This window comes from Ctenopharyngodon idella, chromosome 17 (assembly GCF_019924925.1).
Source record: "Ctenopharyngodon idella isolate HZGC_01 chromosome 17, HZGC01, whole genome shotgun sequence".
Classification (NCBI taxonomy): domain Eukaryota; kingdom Metazoa; phylum Chordata; class Actinopteri; order Cypriniformes; family Xenocyprididae; genus Ctenopharyngodon; species Ctenopharyngodon idella.
Genome location: NC_067236.1, coordinates 14100327 through 14121249, shown reverse-complemented (window position 1 = coordinate 14121249; position 20923 = coordinate 14100327). Strand labels below are relative to the sequence as shown.

Genomic DNA, 20923 nt, shown 5'->3' with positions numbered 1-20923 from the left:
AGGCTGGGACTCACTGTGCGCTCCACCAAAACTCAACATGACTAGAGCCATTATTTCATTGATTCTGTTACTGCACTGGAGCCAAGGTATGAGAAACTCTGTAACATTGTCTCCACTGCAGCTGAAACAATAACCTTATATTCTTATCATTTTGTTTACAATTTTTCCACAGGCACTATTGGTGGCGATGATGTTATTCAAGAGCCTAAAATTCTGTGGGAACAAAAGGGGAATTCTGCTTATATGAACTGCACTCACAATAAGGATTCATCCTACAGACAGATGTACTGGTAACGCCAGCGTCCAGGAGAGACTATGAGACTCATTGTGTACACTTTTGCTGGTTCAGACCCAGACTTTGGAGATGTTGATAAAGATAAATTTGAACCTGATAAAGGTGTTGCTGAAAGTGGATCTCTAACAGTGAAAGATCTAGAGCCAGAAGACAGTGCCATATATTTCTGTTCAGTGAGTCAACACAGTGTGTCAAAGGCTGGAGAGTGCTGTACAAAAACATACTGTACATGAAAGATCAGTGACAGCATTAGTCAACAGGTGGCAGTCTGATACAACCAATGTGCTGCATATCAAAACAGTTGATCGACAGGTTGTTCATGTTTAACATCATTAATACATGAACACATCATATCAAACTGACATTAGAACAAAGTTTATTTTTTATATGTCATATAAATATATATTTGAGACAATTCATCTTTACAATAAAGTTGATAAATTCCAGCTGAAGAAATATAAAGTAAGTGCGATCAATGTGTTTTCCTCATATTGAGTGAGTGGACATTTAAGCAATACAATGACAAGCAGAAATAATTTAGATAACTTTTTCATTGTTATTCATTTATTATTGTGTGATCCAGCAGAGTGAATAATGTGCTCTATGGTAGTTGTACAAGTAATCAAACACAAAATTTCCTAATATGACATTTGCAAATGTATTCTTTCAAAATTGAATAATCACAAAACATAAAAATCAATAATCATATACAGTATATATACACACAACTTGAGTCAGAAATTCCCATGGTGACATCACATCCTCCATTGTCTTTATTCATTTCATCAACCGTATTTACTCACAGCAGAGTTACAGAGCACAGAGAAACAGCATGAATAATATACTCCTGAGTTTCTCTGTCACAGGTAATTCTCAGGTTTACAGGTAATAATGTCTTTTATCAAGAGTTTCTTGTTTTTGTCACAACAACTGTGTATAAATCTTATTTTATTGACAATATTAAATGTCATTTATCTGTCTCTTCACAGCTTCCACTCTTGGTAACACTGTTCACCAGACTCCTACTGACATCACTTCCTCCTGCTTGTGCCTTTAATTCATAGCAGAATCACTTCGGAAAAAGAGCTGACATGATGAACTCTTTCCTTAACATATTTGTATATCTAATGATGATAACAGGTAATTATGAACAAACATGATCTTAAATATTAGTAAGTAAACAATAAGTAAATATTTAGGTTACTTTCACATTATACAGATTATTTCAGTCTAAACATTAATTATAAACATGTGTTTTATTTTCTCCACAGCTGCTTGTCTTGGTAAAAATGTTGATCAGACGCCTGCGAACCTCATCAAGAGTCAAGATGAATCTGCTGTGATCACATGCTCTCATAATATACTGAGCTATAATCAAATATTGTGGTACAAAGAAAGTAAGGACATGTCGGGCTTAAAGTTGATGGGATACCTTCAATATACAATTCAAAATAAAGAGGCTGAATTCACAAACAAGATCGAATTGGACGGAGATGCACAGAAAAATTGCAGTTTGACTATCAAGAACCTCATGCTGAATGACAGTGCAGTGTATTTCTGTGCAGCATATTACACAGTGTTCAGAATCACCTCTGTCTAATACAAAAACCTCCTCTTTAAAATGCTTTGTTTCTGTGACAAGCATATTTGCAGTTATCTTCACACCTGTGGATATTGACTCAGTGCCAATACTAAACACAATAGGTTCTAGTTTAATCTTAAAGTGTTGCTTAACATCTTGTAGCATGCGGTCAATTCAATTCACATCGCAATTCAGGAGACGAAAGGAAGCTAGTTCTTAAATTCTGAATTTCGCCCCACCCTGAGATCACCACTACCATGATACTGATGTCACATCCTGTATTAACAACTAAAATTTGAATCATCACTGAAGATTATAATATAACCCATCATCATCCAGCCTCAACGTAACATGATGAGGAACATTATTCTGTTGATTCTTTCGGTACATTGGAGCCAAGGTATTCAAACAATCTCAATGGTAATATACATAATAGAATAACCTTTTGAAATTGCTACAGAAATATTTTAATTTCCAATTGCAGGTACCAGTGATGTTTCACAAAGTCCAGGTGTTTTAATGGCAGTAAAGGGGAGTTCTGCTCAAATGAACTGCACACACAAAAAGGATATTTCATTCAACCAGATGTACTGGTATCGACAACGGCAAGGACAAACTATGACTCTTATTGTGTTCACAAGCAGTTTGAGCAAACCAGACTATGGAGATTCTGATCCAAACAAATTCTCAGTAGACAAAACTGTTCCAGAGAGAGGATCTTTGACTGTGAACAATGTGGAGTCAGATGATAGCGCCGTCTATTTCTGCTCGGTGAGCCAACACACAGTGAAGTGAACTTTGGCAGGAGTTAAACAAAAACAGCTGCCACTAATAATTACAGTGATCAACAGGGGGCGATGTGATTCAACAAATGTGCAGCCTGTTCATCCATTTCATATCCTGTATTGACAGGTAGAATTTGAATCATCTCTCAGGACCATGATTCAGTGCACTCCTAGCCATCGTTTAACATGATCAATGTTCTGCTAATCCTGTCACTCTGTTGGAGTCAATGTATAGTATGATTATTTATCCAAAGCATTACAATGTTAAATAATACAACAGAATAACTATATTGTGTTGATTCAGAAATAATAATTTAGCATATTTTGCAGGTGCTTCAAGTGGAGATGGTGTTTCACAGCCTGACATTCTTTGGATCCTCAAGGGGAATTCTGCCCAGATCAACTGCTCACACAATAAGGGTGCTGAATACAATCAGATGTACTGGTACCAGCAGAAAAAAGGAGAGAGTTTGAGACTCATAGTGCTCTCACAAAGTTATGGAGACCCAGACTTTGGAGATTCTGATCAAAGTAAATTTGAAGTTTATAAAAGTGTTCCTGAAAATGGATCTCTCACTGTGAAGAATGCACAACCAGATGATAGTGCCATTTATTTCTGTTCAGTGAGCAAACACAGTGAATCAAACACTGAAGGCAGATGTACAAAAACACCTTGTACTCATCTCATATGAATATACTCTCCAAAAGGGGGCACTCTATAGCAGAAACAGTAAGAGTAGTAGGCCTGTGCGGTTCAGAATTCAGCAATGCATCACTAGATGACATCACTTCCTTCATCGCCTGCATTTAATTCATAGTGGAATCAGTCAGCAGAGAGAGACGACATGATTAATGCTCCCTATCTCAGTGTTTCTTTCTTTGTCTTGTGTCTTGCAGGTAATTCTTTTTAGTCTAATGGTGTTTTTCTAATACTTTACTAAGATATATGAGCTCTTCAAATATTTATATTGTTTATTCATTTATATGTATCTCTACAGTGACCATTCTTGGTAAAAGTGTTGTCCAGACTCCTCCAGATCTCCTGAAGAAAGAAGATGAATTTGCAGAGATCGAATGTTCACACAAAGTACAAAGCTATGATGTCATACAGTGGTACAAACAAAGCCAGAGCATCATGGATCTTCAGCTCATGGGATACCTTAATATTGGTTATGAGAACAAAGAGACTGCGTTTGAAAACAAGATCAAACTGAAAGGAGATGGAAGAAATAATGGCACTCTGACTATCAAGAACCTCATGCTGAATGACAGTGCAGTGTATTTCTGTGCAGCATATTACACAGTGTTCAGAATCACATCTGTCTAATACAAAAAGCTCCTCCCCTGTTACAAGATTATCAGTGGCTGCAAATTCATTCCCAGTCTGCACCTGGACTAGTGGTTCAGTGATTATAATGAACACTAGCAGCTTAGCAGTACACAAAGAAGGGAATTTAAAAGTTTATGATTTTGAATACTTGTTTTTAATCATTAATAATTCTAAATGGTTTAATCATGTTTAAGAATCTGAAAGCACTGAAAGAAAAGAAAAAACTGAAAAACTACTCAAAGCAGCACGTCTGTGTATCTGTTGGTTTGTCTTTCTGTCTATCAGAGACAGGAAGTGATAAGAGAGCAGAGAGGACTATGGCTGTAACTTTTAATCTTGTATAAACAATCCATATGTGTTCCCAATTGTGCATTATTATAATATCATTTTCCATATCATTTTTAGCCCCACAGTGATCTCACTAGTCAAATGGCTCTGGTGATAAAACTCTGTGATCCCATGAGCAAAGATGGTAGATTTTTTATAGCTATATTCACTCACTCTCAACAGGCACATTTTTTATACTAAAATGTGACATCGTCCACAAACTCAATTTAATCTGTATATTTTATATGATCATTCAGATGTTGATATATCTGTAAGTCCACACAAGTTCAGCTGGATGTCGTCAGTATGATTCATTATAATGAAGAGCAGTTCAAAAATGAGCTTTCAGGACAGCATGCCAAATCTTTTATTCCTTTTGCTCTATATACATATCCTATGTATATATTATTATATGCATTTTATTTAATGTGTAATTCAGTTGAGTACAATAACTAAGAAATGTTACACTTTTAAAGCACCTCTTACAAAAAAAAAAAGAAAAAAGTTATTCGAGTGTGCTATTAGTATACTTCTTTTAAACTAAAAAATAAGAAAGTGTTTCAGTCTACTTTGTATGTACTTCTCAGAAATATACCTAAAACTGCACTTAAGTATACTTATACTGACAGAAAATTTAGACTCATTTACTTCGTTTCTGTTATTGTGGGTGTTTTCAAACTGGCTATATATCATGCACTGAAAATGATCCACTTCACCCGACCCCACCCCTAAACCCTACCCACACTCTGACGTGGGCAAATCAGGTAACGCTCTCAAAAACGCCCCTCTGCTTATGGCCTCGCCCATCAATCATTAATGTCTTGCAGAGACCTATACTTGTTTACTTCTCCTGCATCCTATTCTTCTGTATTCCAGAATGGTAACACAGCTGAAAGGTTTGTTTGAGCTGCGCCCTCTACTGTACAGGCGTGAATATGCATTTCCTCCAGCCTGAGGCTTATTCATTTCACTTTTGGGGTGAAAAAGCCTTTACATTACATGATAGTGCCATTTATTTCTGTTCAGTGAGCAAACACAGTGAATCAAACACTGAAGGCAGATGTACAAAAACACCTTGTACTCATCTCATTTGAATATACTCTCCAAAAGGGGGCACTCTATAGCAGAAACAGTAAGAGTAGTAGGCCTGTGCGGTTCAGAATTCAGCAATGCATAGAGAAAATGACATCACTAGATGACATCACTTCCTTCATCACCTGCATTTCACAAGTTCTCCTGCCCATTCAGTCTGAATGGTTAATGGTAAAACAAATTTGGCTTGCTGTCCTCGAAGGAGGCTTGAACCCGAAGCTTGGCTCGAGCTCCGAGTTAAACCCCCCTATAACAGTACTACATAGAGGGAGAATAAAAGAAATAGAGGAGGAGATGGGGAGAAGGAGGGATGCTGGAAGAATTGTCGCTGGGATAACGCAGTGACTGCTGCTTATATACGCTCGTAATGATGATTGACAGGACTGAATGTTTAGGCTCCTCCTGAACCTACGTTTGGATCTACATTTAATTCATAGTGGAATCAATCAGCAGAGAGAGATGACATGATTAATGCTCCCCATCTCCAATAACACAATTAATTACATTTTAGGGAGTAATGCAATATTGCATTACTTTTACAAGAAACTTTCTTCAATACTGTTAATAATATACATATTTCATGTTCATGCAGTTTTGTTCATTACGGTTACAATCTATGATGTCATATCCTGTTCACCAACAGCTGGAGTTTGAATCATTTCAAAGGCTGGGACTCACTGTGCGCTCCACCAAAACTCAACATGACTAGAGCCATTATTTCATTGATTCTGTTACTGCACTGGAGCCAAGGTATGAGAAACTCTGTAACATTGTCTCCACTGCAGCTGAAACAATAACCTTATATTCTAATCATTTTATTTACAATTTTTCCACAGGCACTATTGGTGGCGATAATGTTATTCAAGAGCCTAAAATTCTGTGGGGACAAAAGGGGAATTCTGCTTATATGAACTGCACTCACAATAAGGATCATTCATACTACCAGATGTACTGGTACCGCCAGCGTCCAGGAGAGACTATGAGACTCATTGTGTACACTGTTGCTGGTTCAGATCCAGACTTTGGAGACGTTAAGAAAGATAAATTTGAACCTGATAAAAGTGTTGCTGAAAGTGGATCTCTAACAGTGAAAGATCTAGAGCCAGAAGACAGTGCCATATATTTCTGTTCAGTGAGTCAACACAGTGTGTCAAAGGCTGGAGAGTGCTGTACAAAAACATACTGTACATGAAAGATCAGTGACAGCATTAGTCAACAGGTGGCAGTCTGGTACAACCAATGTGCTGCATGTCAGAACAGTTGATCGACAGGTTGTTCATGTTTAACATCATTAATACATGAACACATCATATCAAACTGACATTAGAACAAAGTTTATTTTTTATATGTCATATAAATATATATTTGAGACAATTCATCTTTACAATAAAGTTGATAAATTCCAGCTGAAGAAATATAAAGTAAGTGCGATCAATGTGTTTTCCTCTTATTGAGTGAGTGGACATTTAAGCAATACAATGACAAGCAAAAATAATTTAGATAACTTTTTCATTTTTATTTATTTATTATTGTGTGATCCAGTAGAGTGAATAATGTGCTCTATGGTAGTTGTACAAGTAATCAAACACAAAATTTCCTAATATGACATTTGCAAATGTATTCCTTCAAAATTGAATAATCACAAAACATAATAATCAATAATCATATATAGTATATATACACACACACACACACACACACACACACACACACACACACACACACACACACATGAGTTAAACTTGAGTTAGAAATTCCCATGGTGACATCACATCCTCCATTGTCTTTATTCATTTCATCAACCGTATTTACTCACAGCAGAGTCACAGAGCACAGAGAAACAGCATGAATAATATACTCCTGAGTTTCTCTGTCACATTTATGTGGCTCACAGGTAATAATGTCTTTTATCAAGTGTTTCTTGATTTTTGTCACAACAACTGTGTATAAATCTTATTTTATTGACAATGTTTAATGTCATTTATCTGTCTCTTCACAGCTTCCACTCTTGGTAACACTGTTCACCAGACTCCTACTGACATCACTTCCTCCTGCTTGTGCCTTTAATTCATAGCAGAATCACTTCGGAAAAAGAGCTGACATGATGAACTCTTTCCTTAACACATGTGTATATCTAATGATGATAACAGGTAATTATAAACAAATATGAACTTAAAAATTAGTAAGTAAACAATAAGTAAATATTTAGGTTACTTTCACATTATACAGATTATTTCAGTCTAAACATTAATTATAAACATGTGTTTTATTTTCTCCACAGCTGCTTGTCTTGGTAAAAATGTTGATCAGATGCCTGCGAACCTCATCAAGAATCAAGATGAATCTGCTGTGATCACATGCCTTCATAGTATACCAAACTATGAACGAATATTATGGTACAAACAAAGTCAGGACATGTTGGGCCTCAAGTTGATGGGATACCTTTATTACAGTGATGATAATAAAGAGACTGATTTCACAAACAAGATTGATCTGAAAGGAGATGGAAGAAATAATGGCACTCTGACTATCAAGAACCTCATGGTGAATGACAGTGCAGTGTATTTCTGTGCAGCATATTACACAGTGCTCAGAATCACATCTGTCTAATACAAAAAATCCTCCCCTGTTACAAGATTATCAGTGACTACAAATTCATTCCCAGTCTGCACCTGGACTAGTGGTTCAGTGGTTATAATGCACACTGGCAGCTTAGCAGTACACAAAGACTCTATAACCATTAGGCCACAACTGCCTAAATAATACAAATATATAAGTATTTAATCTTACTTTATTAACCATTGGGCCCTATTTTAATGATCTAAGCACATGGTCTGAAGTGCATGGCGTAGGTGCACTTAGAGCGTGTCCGAATCCACCTTTGCTAGTTTAACGACGAAATGGTCCAAAAGGGTTGTACCAATAGTCGCTTAATGAGTCATGAGTGTAATGTGCAATAAACCAATCAGAGTCTCATCTCCTATTCCCTTTAAAAGCCAGGTGCACTTGCACCATGGCATATTACTAACGCGCCCTTTAAATAACAAAAAAAATAAAAAAATAAAAAATAAAATAATAAAAAAATAAATAAATACTGCACCATGACTTCAGACCAGGTTTTTGTTGGGAAATGGCGCAGTCGTTTTCAGTTGCCTCAAAATAGCTACACGCCAACAATGCACGTGAACACACCTTGTTTTCAGCCCAGCACGCCCATGAGCGAACAGATGTTTGCGAGTACATTTGCTATTTAAACAACATGGGCACTGAACGTGAAAATAATAACTGCGTCGGGCTGAAACTAGCAAAAAACACTTGCACCGGGTGTATAATAGGGCCCATTGTCTTTGCTGCTGACCTTTGATGATCCAATTCAAGCATACTAATAAGTAAAATGACTTTAGATAAACATCACATGTGTGATTAATTTTTGTTTTTATTGCTGAAGTAAGAGTGTTGAACTTTCTTCCGTGTCCTATTCTTATTCTCCTACAACACTTCTCAGGATATGCTTAACCATCAGACTTGATGTTGTACAATAACCTATTCTTTGGAAAGCAAAACAGAGTTCTGCAGTTATGGACTGCATACACAAGTGCTGCCTATATAATGAGCAGTGTCCAGGAGAGACGATGAGACTCATAGTATTCACTACTACTTATGCAGATTCAGACTTTAAAGATGTTGATAAAAACAAATCTGAAGCTCTTTAAAGTGCTCCTAAAAGTGGATCTCTTACAGAGAAAGATCTAGAGCCAGATAATAGTGGTATACATTTCTCAGTAGCCTACATCAAAAACTATACTTAAACAAATGGCACTGACAATATTTGTCAACAGGTGGCAATGTGGCACAACTAATAAATGGCACATATGATTCATTAAAATATATGGAAAGATAATGCAACATTATCACAGAATGCAGGTCACACTGCATAATATTACAGAGTATATTAAAATTGTAGCATAGATCCATATGAAATGCATCTGAAAATGTCATTGTAGTACCAAAAATAATAGCCTACTTTTTAATAATTTAAAAGTCTATAAGACTGAAAATGTTTTCAGACTCTAAAAGAAAAATCTGGACTGTAAGGGTTTTAAGTGTGCAATTTTATTTATTCAGCCATTTGTTCAATTAAAATGTGTTTCAGTGTAAAAATATACACATGACATTCACATTCATTCATGAAATACACAGTTCACAATCACAAAATAATGAGTCAGAAATTACAGAATATACAAATATCATTGTCAGTATATTTAGGAACAAAGGGCCTGACCGGATATAGTTTGTAAAATCATGAACTTGATTTGTCAGAAATTCCCCTTGGTGACATCACATCCTCCGTTGACTTTATTCATTTCATCAACCGTATTTACTCACAGCAGAGTCACAGAGCACAGAGAAACAGCATGAATAATATACTCCTGAGTTTCTCTGTCACATTTATGTGGCTCACAGGTAATAATGTCTTTTATCAAGTGTTTCTTGATTTTTGTCACAACAACTGTGTATAAATCTTATTTTATTGACAATATTAAATGTTATTTATCTGTCTCTTCACAGCTTCCACTCTTGGTAACATTGTTCACCAGACTCCTCCTAAATCAATAAAGAACCAAAATGAATCTGCTGTGTTTAAATGTACACATGACATAACAAGTTATTTCCAAATTATGTGGTACAAACAGATCCAGGGCACCCTGGGGCTTAAACTAATGGGATTTCTTAACGGTGAAACTATCAACAAAGAGACAGAATTTACCAACAAGATTATTCTGAAGGGAAATGGAAGGCGAAATGGCACTCTGACTATCACAGACCTCACACCGAATGACAGTGCTGTGTATTTCTGTGCAGCATATTACACAGTGCTCTAAACTTCCTCTGTCTAATACAAAAACCTGGCACAGTTACACTAATGGGTTATCAACAAAAGATACAGGCTAAGCTTTCTATTTGTGGCTTAACTCAACTTGGCATTCTTTGCTAATAATGAGCAATAATGTGATGGTTGCAAAAGAAAATATCCTCTATGATTTTGGATTAGTATGTAGCCTATTATTAGTGGTGCTTAGACTGCTTACTAAAGGATGCATCACTGTTACTCACACTTAATTACTTAACTGAATCTGAACAAACCCCTAAACCAGTTGTCGGAACATAACATGTCGGAAGGAGCTTGTTCATCTAATCCCATCACCTTTTTTCAAGGAGTCTAAGCAGTAGCTTATATGGGGGGAATGTGTCAAAATGAGCTTTCAGGACAGCATGCCAAATCTTTTATCCCTTTTTCTCTATGATTATGTATATATTATTATTTTATTTAATGTGTAATTCAGCTGAGTTCAATAACTAAGAGACGTTACACTTTAAGAGCACCTCTTACAAAAAAAGAAGTTTATTCAAGTGTGCTATACTTCTTTAAAACTAAAAATAAGAAAGTATACTTTTATGTACTTATCAGAAATATACCTAAAATTGCACTTCTAAATATATGCAATAAATGTCTAAGAATATTTGGCCTATACTTGTACTCAACCTTTTGATAAAGATATACTTAAAAATATAATGAAGTATTCTAAGTATACTTACGTTTACTCTTTTGATTGAGTAGCCTATTAAATACTTTTTTCCACATAGTTTAACATACTGTCTTATAAACTTAAATTGTTTGAAAATACTGATTCATAAAGAAAAATACAAGTATATTTGCAGTATAAAAGTACAATAGTAGTTTACTGAGAGTACACTCCATAAACTAAAAAAATGTGCTACAAGTATTTAACTAATGAACTATCAGTAATAAGTTCACTTGTAGTGTAGTTGCATTACAAACAGTAAAACATAGTTGTTAACTAGTTGTGTATTTAAAATTTATGGTAACACTTTATTTTAGGGTCTTTTAACTAGTTGCTTATTAGCATGCACATTACTAGAATATTGGCTATTTATTAGTACTCATTAAGCACATATTAATGCCTTATTCTGCATGACCTTATTCTACATTCTTAATCCTACCCAATAGTTAAACTTAACAACTAGCTTACTAACTATTAATAAGCAGTAAATTAGGAGTTTATTCAGGGAAAAGTTGTAGTTAACAGTGAATACATGTTCCCTATGCTAAAGTGTTACCAAGTTTACTATTGTTACACTTAAAAGTATACTTTATACACTAAAAAGTGGGCCAATTTAGTCCCAAGCAGTATTGAAATAGTTAACTTACAAGTATGCTAGTAGTGCACTAATATAAGTTGGCTATACTTATTACATAATGTATACTTAAAAATATACTTAATAAAATGAACCTGAAGTAAACGTTGTTTTTTTTTTTGTAATGACAGCTTATCAGACAAGAGCTCTTGAGTGAGGTGGGATATGTTCACACGGTTTAATAATGTCACAAGGCCTTCATTTGATTTCCCATATTAAAGATTCACTTTAATTCTGAGTACCACATATTTGTATTATAAAAAGGGTTTTATCAATCAATAGATTTTTGAGTAATAATATATATATTACATGTTCACACAGGTTTGTTCATTACTGTTACAATCTATGATGTCATATCCTGTTCACCAACAGCTAGAGTTTGAATCATTTCAAAGGCTGGGACTCACTGTGCGCTCCACCAAAACTCAACATGACTAGAGCCATTATTTCATTGATTCTGTTACTGCACTGGAGCCAAGGTATGAGAAACTCTGTAACATTGTCTCCACTGCAGCTGAAACAATAACCTTATATTCTTATCATGATGAAACACAACCAGATGAAAACTCTAAATTATCCAATCTGACAGAGTGTGTTAAAGAAGTAAAACATTGGATGACTAGTAATTTTCTTCTATTAAATTCAGATAAGACTGAAGTATTACTTATTGGGCCAAAAACCTGTACACAGAATCTCTCAGACTACAATTTGCATTTAGAAGGATGTACTGTTACTCCATCCTCGACAGTTAAAGACCTGGGTGTTATATTAGACAGCAACTTGTCCTTTGAAAATCATATTTCATATGTTACAAAAACAGCCTTCTTCCACCTCAGAAACATTGCTAAGATACGGAATATGTTATCTGTTTCAGATGCAGAAAAGTTAGTTCATGCTTTCATGACGTCTAGACTAGATTACTGTAATGCATTACTAGCTGGTTGTCCTGCTTCCTCAATAAACAAGCTACAATTGGTACAAAATGCAGCTGCTAGAGTTCTTACCAGGTCAAGAAAATATGATCATATAACACCAATTTTATCATCTCTTCACTGGTTACCTATTAAGTTCCGTATTGATTATAAAGTACTGCTAATGACCTATAAGGCTCTAAGTGGTTTAGCTCCTGTGTACTTAACCGACCTTTTATCGCCCTACAATCCTTCACGCTCTTTAAGATCACAAAACTCTGGACTTCTGGTTGTACCTAGGATAGCTAAGTCCTCTAAAGGAGGGAGAGCGTTTTCACATTTGGCTCCTAAACTCTGGAATAGCCTTCCTGATAATGTTCGGGGCTCAGACTCGCTCACCCAGTTTAAATCTAGATTAAAGACACATCTCTTCAGCCAAGCATTCACATAATCCATCTCATATCAGATCAATTGCACATGACTATCTTTGCTTAATGTTATGAACAGCAGCTATGCTAATTATTCTCCATTTGCTTTTCTGTTTTACCTCGGGACGCCCGTCCCGAGGTGACTAGAGAGTACATCAGTTTCAGTTTGGATCCAGCCTCTTAAGAAGACCTCAGATGACTAAAACTTTGGAAGAGACGGCGCCAACTCCTGCGATGACTTCAGAAGATGCAACATCTGGATCAACACGCACATTCACATTCTATAAATCCTAATTATTGTTAATATGTAATTCATTTTTCCAGGAGCTCTTTGCTTCTACCTCCAATTACATTGCTAACAGTGATTGTATGTTAATCGCCTAAATTATTACATTATTAGCTAACTGCAGTCTCCAAATTGTAATGCTGACATGCATTCTCTGTAAAGCTGCTTTGAAACGATATGTATCGTGAAAAGCGCTATACAAATAAATGTGAATTGAAAATTGAATTGAATCATTTTGTTTACAATTTTTCCACAGGCACTATGGGTGGCGATGATGTTATTCAAGAGCCTAAAATTCTGTGGGAACAAAAGGGGAATTCTGCTTATATGAACTGCACTCACAATAAGGGTATTTTATACCACCAGATGTACTGGTACCGCCAACGTCCAGGAGAGACTATGAGGCTCATAGTATTCACTTCTTCTAATTCAAAGACTCCAGAATTTGGAGATGTTGATCAGAAGAAATTTTAACCTGATAAAAGTGTTGCTGAAAGTGGATCTCTAACAGTGAAAGATCTAGAGCCAGAAGACAGTGCCATATATTTCTGTTTAGTGAGTCAACACAGTGTGTCAAAGGCTGGAGAGTGCTGTACAAAAACATACTGTACATGAAAGATCAGTGACAGCATTAGTCAACAGGTGGCAGTCTGATACAACCAATGTGCTGCATGTCAGAACAGTTGAGATGAGTCAAAACGATCAGGAGTATTATGGGTCAAATATAAGTTATTGACACTATTTATTGCATGCTCTCCATTATCACAGAAAATAACTTCAACTTCATTCTTTGTAAAACAATGTGTTGGCAGAATCTGATTTAAAACTGGTTCTGCAGAGATTGAGTGCCGACACAACACAATATGACCATGGACCAGAGATTACCATTATTGGGATATTTGGTTTCATACTTTCAATTCAATGTTAATTTATTAATTTAAATGTTTTTTTCTGAATTTAGATAGAACCAACTTCTGTTTCACCTCCAGATTATTTCCTTTACCAACGACTGATTTAGAATTACATTCACACATGTAAAACAAATGTTTCTTAGTGCAAAAGTAATGCATTATCTACAACTGGAGATCAAACTAAAATTTTGTTCACATTTAACATCATTAATACATGAACACATCATATCAAACAAGGTTTATTTTATACTACGTCATATAAATATATCTTTGAGACAATTCTTCTTTACAATAAAGTTGATGAATTACAGCCAAATAGCCAAAGAAATATAAAGTAAGTGCAATGTGCAAAAGTCCTCTAAGTGGGCATTTAAGCAATACAATGCCAAGCAAAAATCACCAGTTCATCAAACTTTAAGAAGAAATGTACATAAAAGTTTTTTTTAAATGACTTAAAAAAGACAGGTGTCAGTGTGGTCGAACAAATTTCAGCCTATTTGCAATGTAATTGAATCTGTTTGCATAAAGTGATATTTTTAAAAAGTGAATATAATGAATGATCTTTAACGTCATAATCACTGTGATTTGCATATCAGTCCTGATATTTATTCAAAACTCATTCTGTAGACTGAATCTGACTGTCCCCATTTTATTACTCTTTTCTCTCAAGTTACACCAGTTAGGAACTGGTATAGCTGACATCACTTCCTTCTGCTTGTGCCTTGAATTCATAGCAGAAAAACTTGATGGAGAAAACAATGATGAACACGTTCCTTGGTGTATCTGTATCTCTAATGATGTTTACAGGTAAAAATTAACAAATATATACTTGTTGAATCTTTACTTACACAATGCACAGATTATTAGATTATTTAGCCTAAACATTAATATAAACAACTGTTGTTGTTTTTTTTCCACAGCTGCCTGTCTTGGTAAAACTGTTCACCAGACGCCTGATGATCACTTGAAGAATCAAGATGAATCTGCTGTGATCACATGCTCTCACAATATACAGAGCTATAACCGAATATTATGGTACAAACAAAGTCAGGACATGTCAGGCTTAAAGTTGATGGGATACCTTCAAAATACAATTCCAAATAAAGAGGCTGAATTCACAAACAAGATCGAATTGGATGGAGATGCACAGAAAAATGGCACTCTGACTATCAAGAACCTCATGCTGAATGACAGTGCAGTGTATTTCTGTGCAGCATATTACACAGTGTTCAGAATCACATCTGTCTAATACAAAAACCTCCTCTTTTAGACACCTTGTTTCTGTGACAAGCATATTTGCAGTTCTCTTCACACCTGTGGATATTGACTCAGTGCCAATGCTAAACACAATAGGTTCTAGTGTTGCTTAAAATGCTCCTTTACATACTGTAGCATGTGGTCAATTCAATTCACATCGCAATTCAGGAGCTGAAAGGAAGCTAGTTCTTAAATTCTGAATTTTGCCCCACCCTGAGATCACCACTACCATGATACTGATGTCACATCCTGTATTAACAACTAAAATTTGAATTATCACAAAAGATTATAATTTGATGTCACTATGAAATCAAATGGAATATTGCAGTATTTATTGTAAATGATTTATCTGTGCACATCATTATTTTATTTCATTCATCATAACTAAAATAACTTCCCCTTCCTCTTGCAGCAACATCTCTTCTCTTCTCCGTTGATGTGTTTCTCAGCTTGAGGGCTCCCGGTGGTCAAAATCAAGTCCCGCCCCATATTTTTTCTTGTTTTATGGGACGTTTCACTTGGATATATGTCACAATAGGGAAGAAAAGCCTGTCGCAACATTCGCTTGACATCGACTTCAACTCATCCAGCCTCAACGTGACATGATGAGGAGCATTATTCTGTTCATTCTGTCACTACATTTGGGCCAATGTATTCATGATCTCCATTGTAACGTAGTAGAATAATAACTTCTTGAAATATTCACAGAAATATTTTTATTTTTCTCTCTATTTCCAATTGCAGGTACCAGTGATGTTTCACAAAGTCCAGGTGTTTTGATGGCAGTAAAGAGGAGTTCTGCTCAAATGAACTGCACACACAAAAAGGATATTACATACACCCAGATGTACTGGTATCGACAACGGCAAGGACAAACTATGACTCTTATTGTGTTCACAAGCAGTTTGAGCAAACCAGACTATGGAGATTCTGATCCAAACAAATTCTCAGCAGACAAAACTGTTCCAGAGAGAGGATCTTTGACTGTGAACAATGTGGAGTCAGATGATAGCGCCGTCTATTTCTGCTTGGTGAGACAGCACACAGTGAAGTGAACTTAAGCAAGAGTTTAACAAAAACAGCTGCCACTAATAATTACAGTGATCAACAGAAGGGGGGTTTTATTCAACAAATGTGCAGCCTGTTCATCCAAATTTGCTGTGGTTAGTACATCTGAACTGACTCACATGAACCAGTATTTTAAATGCTTATGACCAAGATTTTTATTTATTTATTTATTTATTAGCTTTTCTTGGAACTGGGAACAGGCTTTCAACAGTGAATAATTTCAATGCATGGAATCGGATGTTGCAAGCTTTTCTACTGTATGTAGAACTGATTTTTATAAAACTTTGTGTTGTTCTATTCTTGTCAGGTTGTACATTTAGTCAGAGCTATTTCAAAGTCTTCAATTACCAATGACCAAAAATAATTTGGCCAAGCACTGAGGTTTTAACATTTCAAGAAGAAGATCGGCAGGTGCATCTTTATCTCTCAATAGATAACTGATAATATTCTATAATTTGTCATTCATACCGAGGAATGGGGTAAGAGTTGGCCATTGAAGAACCGCTGAATGCCATTCATTCCCTTATGCAATATTGTTTATCTTTTGTATTTTTAAACGCAATAGGAATTTGTTCACAACCAATTATCAGCATAATAATTACAGTGAAAATTGAGTAGCTGTGTAATAGAGGTCGACCGATATATCGGGCCGATATTTGTCTTTTTTTAATATATCGGCATCGGCCGATATCCGTGTTTAGTAGCGCCGATTTAAAGCCAGGCACGTCCGCGGGCAGACCTGTGTTATTGGTGCGGTGGAATGTGCTGCTGCCACCGCATGTGAATTGAAACTTTTGGAAGATTCAACAACAGTCCTGAGAGATAAAGGTAGCCTAAGGCTTAAATTCTGATATTTCAAAGTCCTATGGCCATATATTTACTATTACTAGTAAACTATGAAGTGTTGCTTCACTTAGTGAAAGAAACAACGGATAGCATAGAACCGTCGGGAACTGGCATAATGCTACAGCTGGTTGAAGGTTCGCTTACTTGTAGTTAACTTTAAGGACTGTAGTCCAAAACTACCAGCAGCTTACTTGCTAACATATTAGCCCCAATGTTATAAGTTCTGTTTTATTTTTCCTATATCGGAGTCGTAAGCTCCTTTTTCTTATTAAATTAATATTATAATAAATTTGCCCCGCAATAATTTCACAGCGCATCACTGCATAACTGACGTGCTGTTAGGATAATAAAAGATTAGGCTATCAGCTCCTCTTTGAAAATGTTTTAAACATTTATTAGGTGTATTATACAATTAATTAGACCTATAATTAAAATTATTAACAGTCTATAATATTTCCTAACACTTAAGAGCAGCTTTAGGCTACTTCACCAACTTAAAAAAAACAAAAAAAAAAACAAGCTGTTTAACACGAAATACTATTCTTCTCATTTTTTTTCACTATATGTACGGGCCACAAAGGAAATTATGGAATAAATTAAGACAGTTATATACCGTTATCAGCATATTATGTTGAAATTCGTCTCTGAGAGAAAATGCTCCGTTAATGCAGCGTCAGGCAGCTCCGTCACTTTTACTTTCACTTTGAATACTGACCGAGGTTAAGCTTTTACCGGCATAACTTTTCCGCAAAGTTTGCACGTTGCTTCTTGTGTGATATCCATTGGCTCCCCTTCTTGGTTGAACCTTCCTTCGGGAGGCCTCGGACTTTCGGCCCGCGGATTTGTGCTACGCCACTGCGCAGAAGTGTATGACATTTGTTCGGAAGCATGATTTGATGCAGATAATAGCCGGGTTTCCATCCAACTTTGCATTAATGAAAATTCAGCTCAAGAATATGCGCATCTGCGTGTGTTTCCATCAACTGTGTAATGCGAATAAAAATGGACATCAGCCTAATAAAGTGATGTGTTCCGACCAATGACTATATATATATATATAATATATGTCGCACAGTTATTATCCTCATTAAACCTGTCTAACGTTAACCGTCAAGAATGTCAGAAATCACTAAGAGTTTAGCACTGTCCTAGCATACAAGGCTGTGCAACATGACAAAGTTTTTAATTGATTTTTATTTATAAAGTTGTATTTATTTTATTTAAATGTATATTTAAGTTTACATTTATGTTCCAACAAACTTGAAAAATTCAACTTGATAAATGCTCTAAAACTTTTATGTAAATCAAGTCAGTGTTCAATAAATGATGTTAAGTTTAGAAATGTTGTGCATCCACTTATTATTAGTGTGACATTTTAACATGCAAATGAAGGGGAAAACTTAAGATATCGGCCCTAAAAATCGGCACCACATATCGGCCATCGGCTGACCCTGACCTCTAAACATCGGCATCGGCATCGGTTATAGAAAAACCCATATCGGTCGAACTCTACTGTGTAATGTTCAGTTAGCAAAGTAAACTCAATGTATTTGTTGAGGGTTTATTTGGAATATACATCATCCCAGCTTATGTACAGCAACTTCTAAGAATGTAAGAGAAAAGCCATTGAAATAGTAGCAACTCATTATCCCACAATGATAGAGGGAGCCATTTCTCTATTATTGCTTCATTTAGAACAGCATTTGTACTGTACAAATTTTACGTTTTTTTTTTTTTTTTTTTTTTAATAAATGCATTTTTTAAAAATGTTCTGTGCATTTATGGGTATAAAATTCTTCCAAATCTTAAAGCTTTCCTCTTACAAATGCTTAGATTTTCTTTCTACTATGTAACTGTTGTCAGCGCCTTCAGAGATGACATCATTTCCTGTTAGAAGTGCCTTCCAGCATTTAATGCATAGCAATGCATCTGAGCACATACGAACATGACTCTATTAAGTGTTTATGTTTGTCTTGTATGCCTCACAGGTAATTCTATTTAACATTTTAGTTAGCTGTATTACTTTATAATATGTGAACTTGTGCTACACTGCTTACAGTTTTTTTTTTTTTTAATTATTATTATTATTATTTTAAATGTATATTTTCTCTCATTACAGCCGTCTGTCTTGGTAAAACTGCTCACCAGTCACCTGGTGACCTCATAAAGAAGCAAGATGAATCTGCTGTGATCACATGTACACACAAAATACAAGGCTATGAGCGTATTCTTTGGTACAAAAAAGACATCATGGGCTTTAACTTGATGGGGTTTCTTAATCTTGAATATGGCAACCCAGAATTGGAATTTAAAGACAAGATCAAACTGAAAGGAGATGGAAGAAATAATGGCACTCTGATTATCAACAACCTCACACTAAATGACAGTGCAGTGTATTTCTGTGCAGCATATTACACAGTGTTCAGAATCACATCTGTCTAATACAAAAACCTCCTCTTTTAGACACCTTGTTTCTGTGACAAGCATATTTGCAGTTCTCTTCACACCTGTGGATATTGACTCAGTGCCAGTGCTAAACACAATAGGTTCTAGTGTTGCTTAAAATGCTCCTTTACATACTATAGCATGTGGTCAATTCAATTCACATCGCAATTCAGGAGCTAAAAAGAAGCTAGTTTTTAAATTCTGAATTTTGCCCCACCCTGAGATCACCACTACCATGATACTGATGTCACATCCTGTATTAACAACTAAAATTTGAATTATCACAAAAGATTATAATTTGATGTCACTATGAAATCAAATGGAATATTGCAGTATTTATTGTAAATGATTTATCTGTGCACATCATTATTTTATTTCATTCATGTGCTCTCATAACTAAAATAACTTCCCCTCCCTCTTGCAGCAACATCTCTTCTGTTCTCCGTTGATGTGTTTCTCAGCTTGAGGGCTCCCAGTGGTCAAAATCAAGTCCCGCCCCATATTTTTTCTTGTTTTATGGGACGTTTCACTTGGATATATGTCACAATAGGGAAGAAAAGCCTGTCGCAACATTCGCTTGACATCGACTTCAACTCATCCAGCCTCAATGTGACATGATGAGGAGCATTATTCTGTTCATTCTGTCACTACATTTGGGCCAATGTATTCATGATCTCCATTGTAACATAGTAGAATAATAACTTCTTGGAATATTCACAGAAATATTTTTATTTTTCTCTCTATTTCCAATTGCAGGTACCAGTGATGTTTCACAAAGTCCAGGTGTTTTGATGGCAGTAAAGGGGAGTTCTGCTCAAATGAACTGCACACACAAAAAGGATTATACATACAACCAGATGTACTGGTATCGACAACGGCAAGGACAAACTATGACTCTTATTGTGTTCACAAGCAGTTTGAGCAAACCAGACTATGGAGATTCTGATCCAAACAAATTCTCAGCAGACAAAACTATTCCAGAGAGAGGATCTTTGACTGTGAACAATGTGGAGTCAGATGATAGCGCCGTCTATTTCTGCTTGGTGAGCCAACACACAGTGAAGTGAACTTAAGCAAGAGTTTAACAAAAACAGCTGCCACTAATAATTACAGTGATCAACAGGGGGCGATGTGATTCAAC

The 20923-nt window shown here is 35.7% G+C and overlaps 1 long non-coding RNA gene and 1 gene segment (V, D, J or C); both read left to right on the top strand.

Moving 5' to 3' along the window:
* Positions 1-3392: 3392 nt before the first annotated feature.
* LOC127498133 (T cell receptor alpha variable 36/delta variable 7-like) lies at positions 3393-3989 on the top strand. The segment is given in 2 exon segments: positions 3393-3559; positions 3661-3989. Coding segments are annotated over 2 exon segments (381 nt in total).
* Positions 3990-7222: 3233 nt separating this feature from the next.
* LOC127498368 (uncharacterized) lies at positions 7223-7931 on the top strand. The gene is made up of 3 exons (XR_007925870.1): positions 7223-7305; positions 7411-7561; positions 7693-7931. It is a non-coding gene; the product is annotated as an uncharacterized LOC127498368 (long non-coding RNA).
* The last annotated feature ends 12992 nt before the right edge of the window (positions 7932-20923 follow it).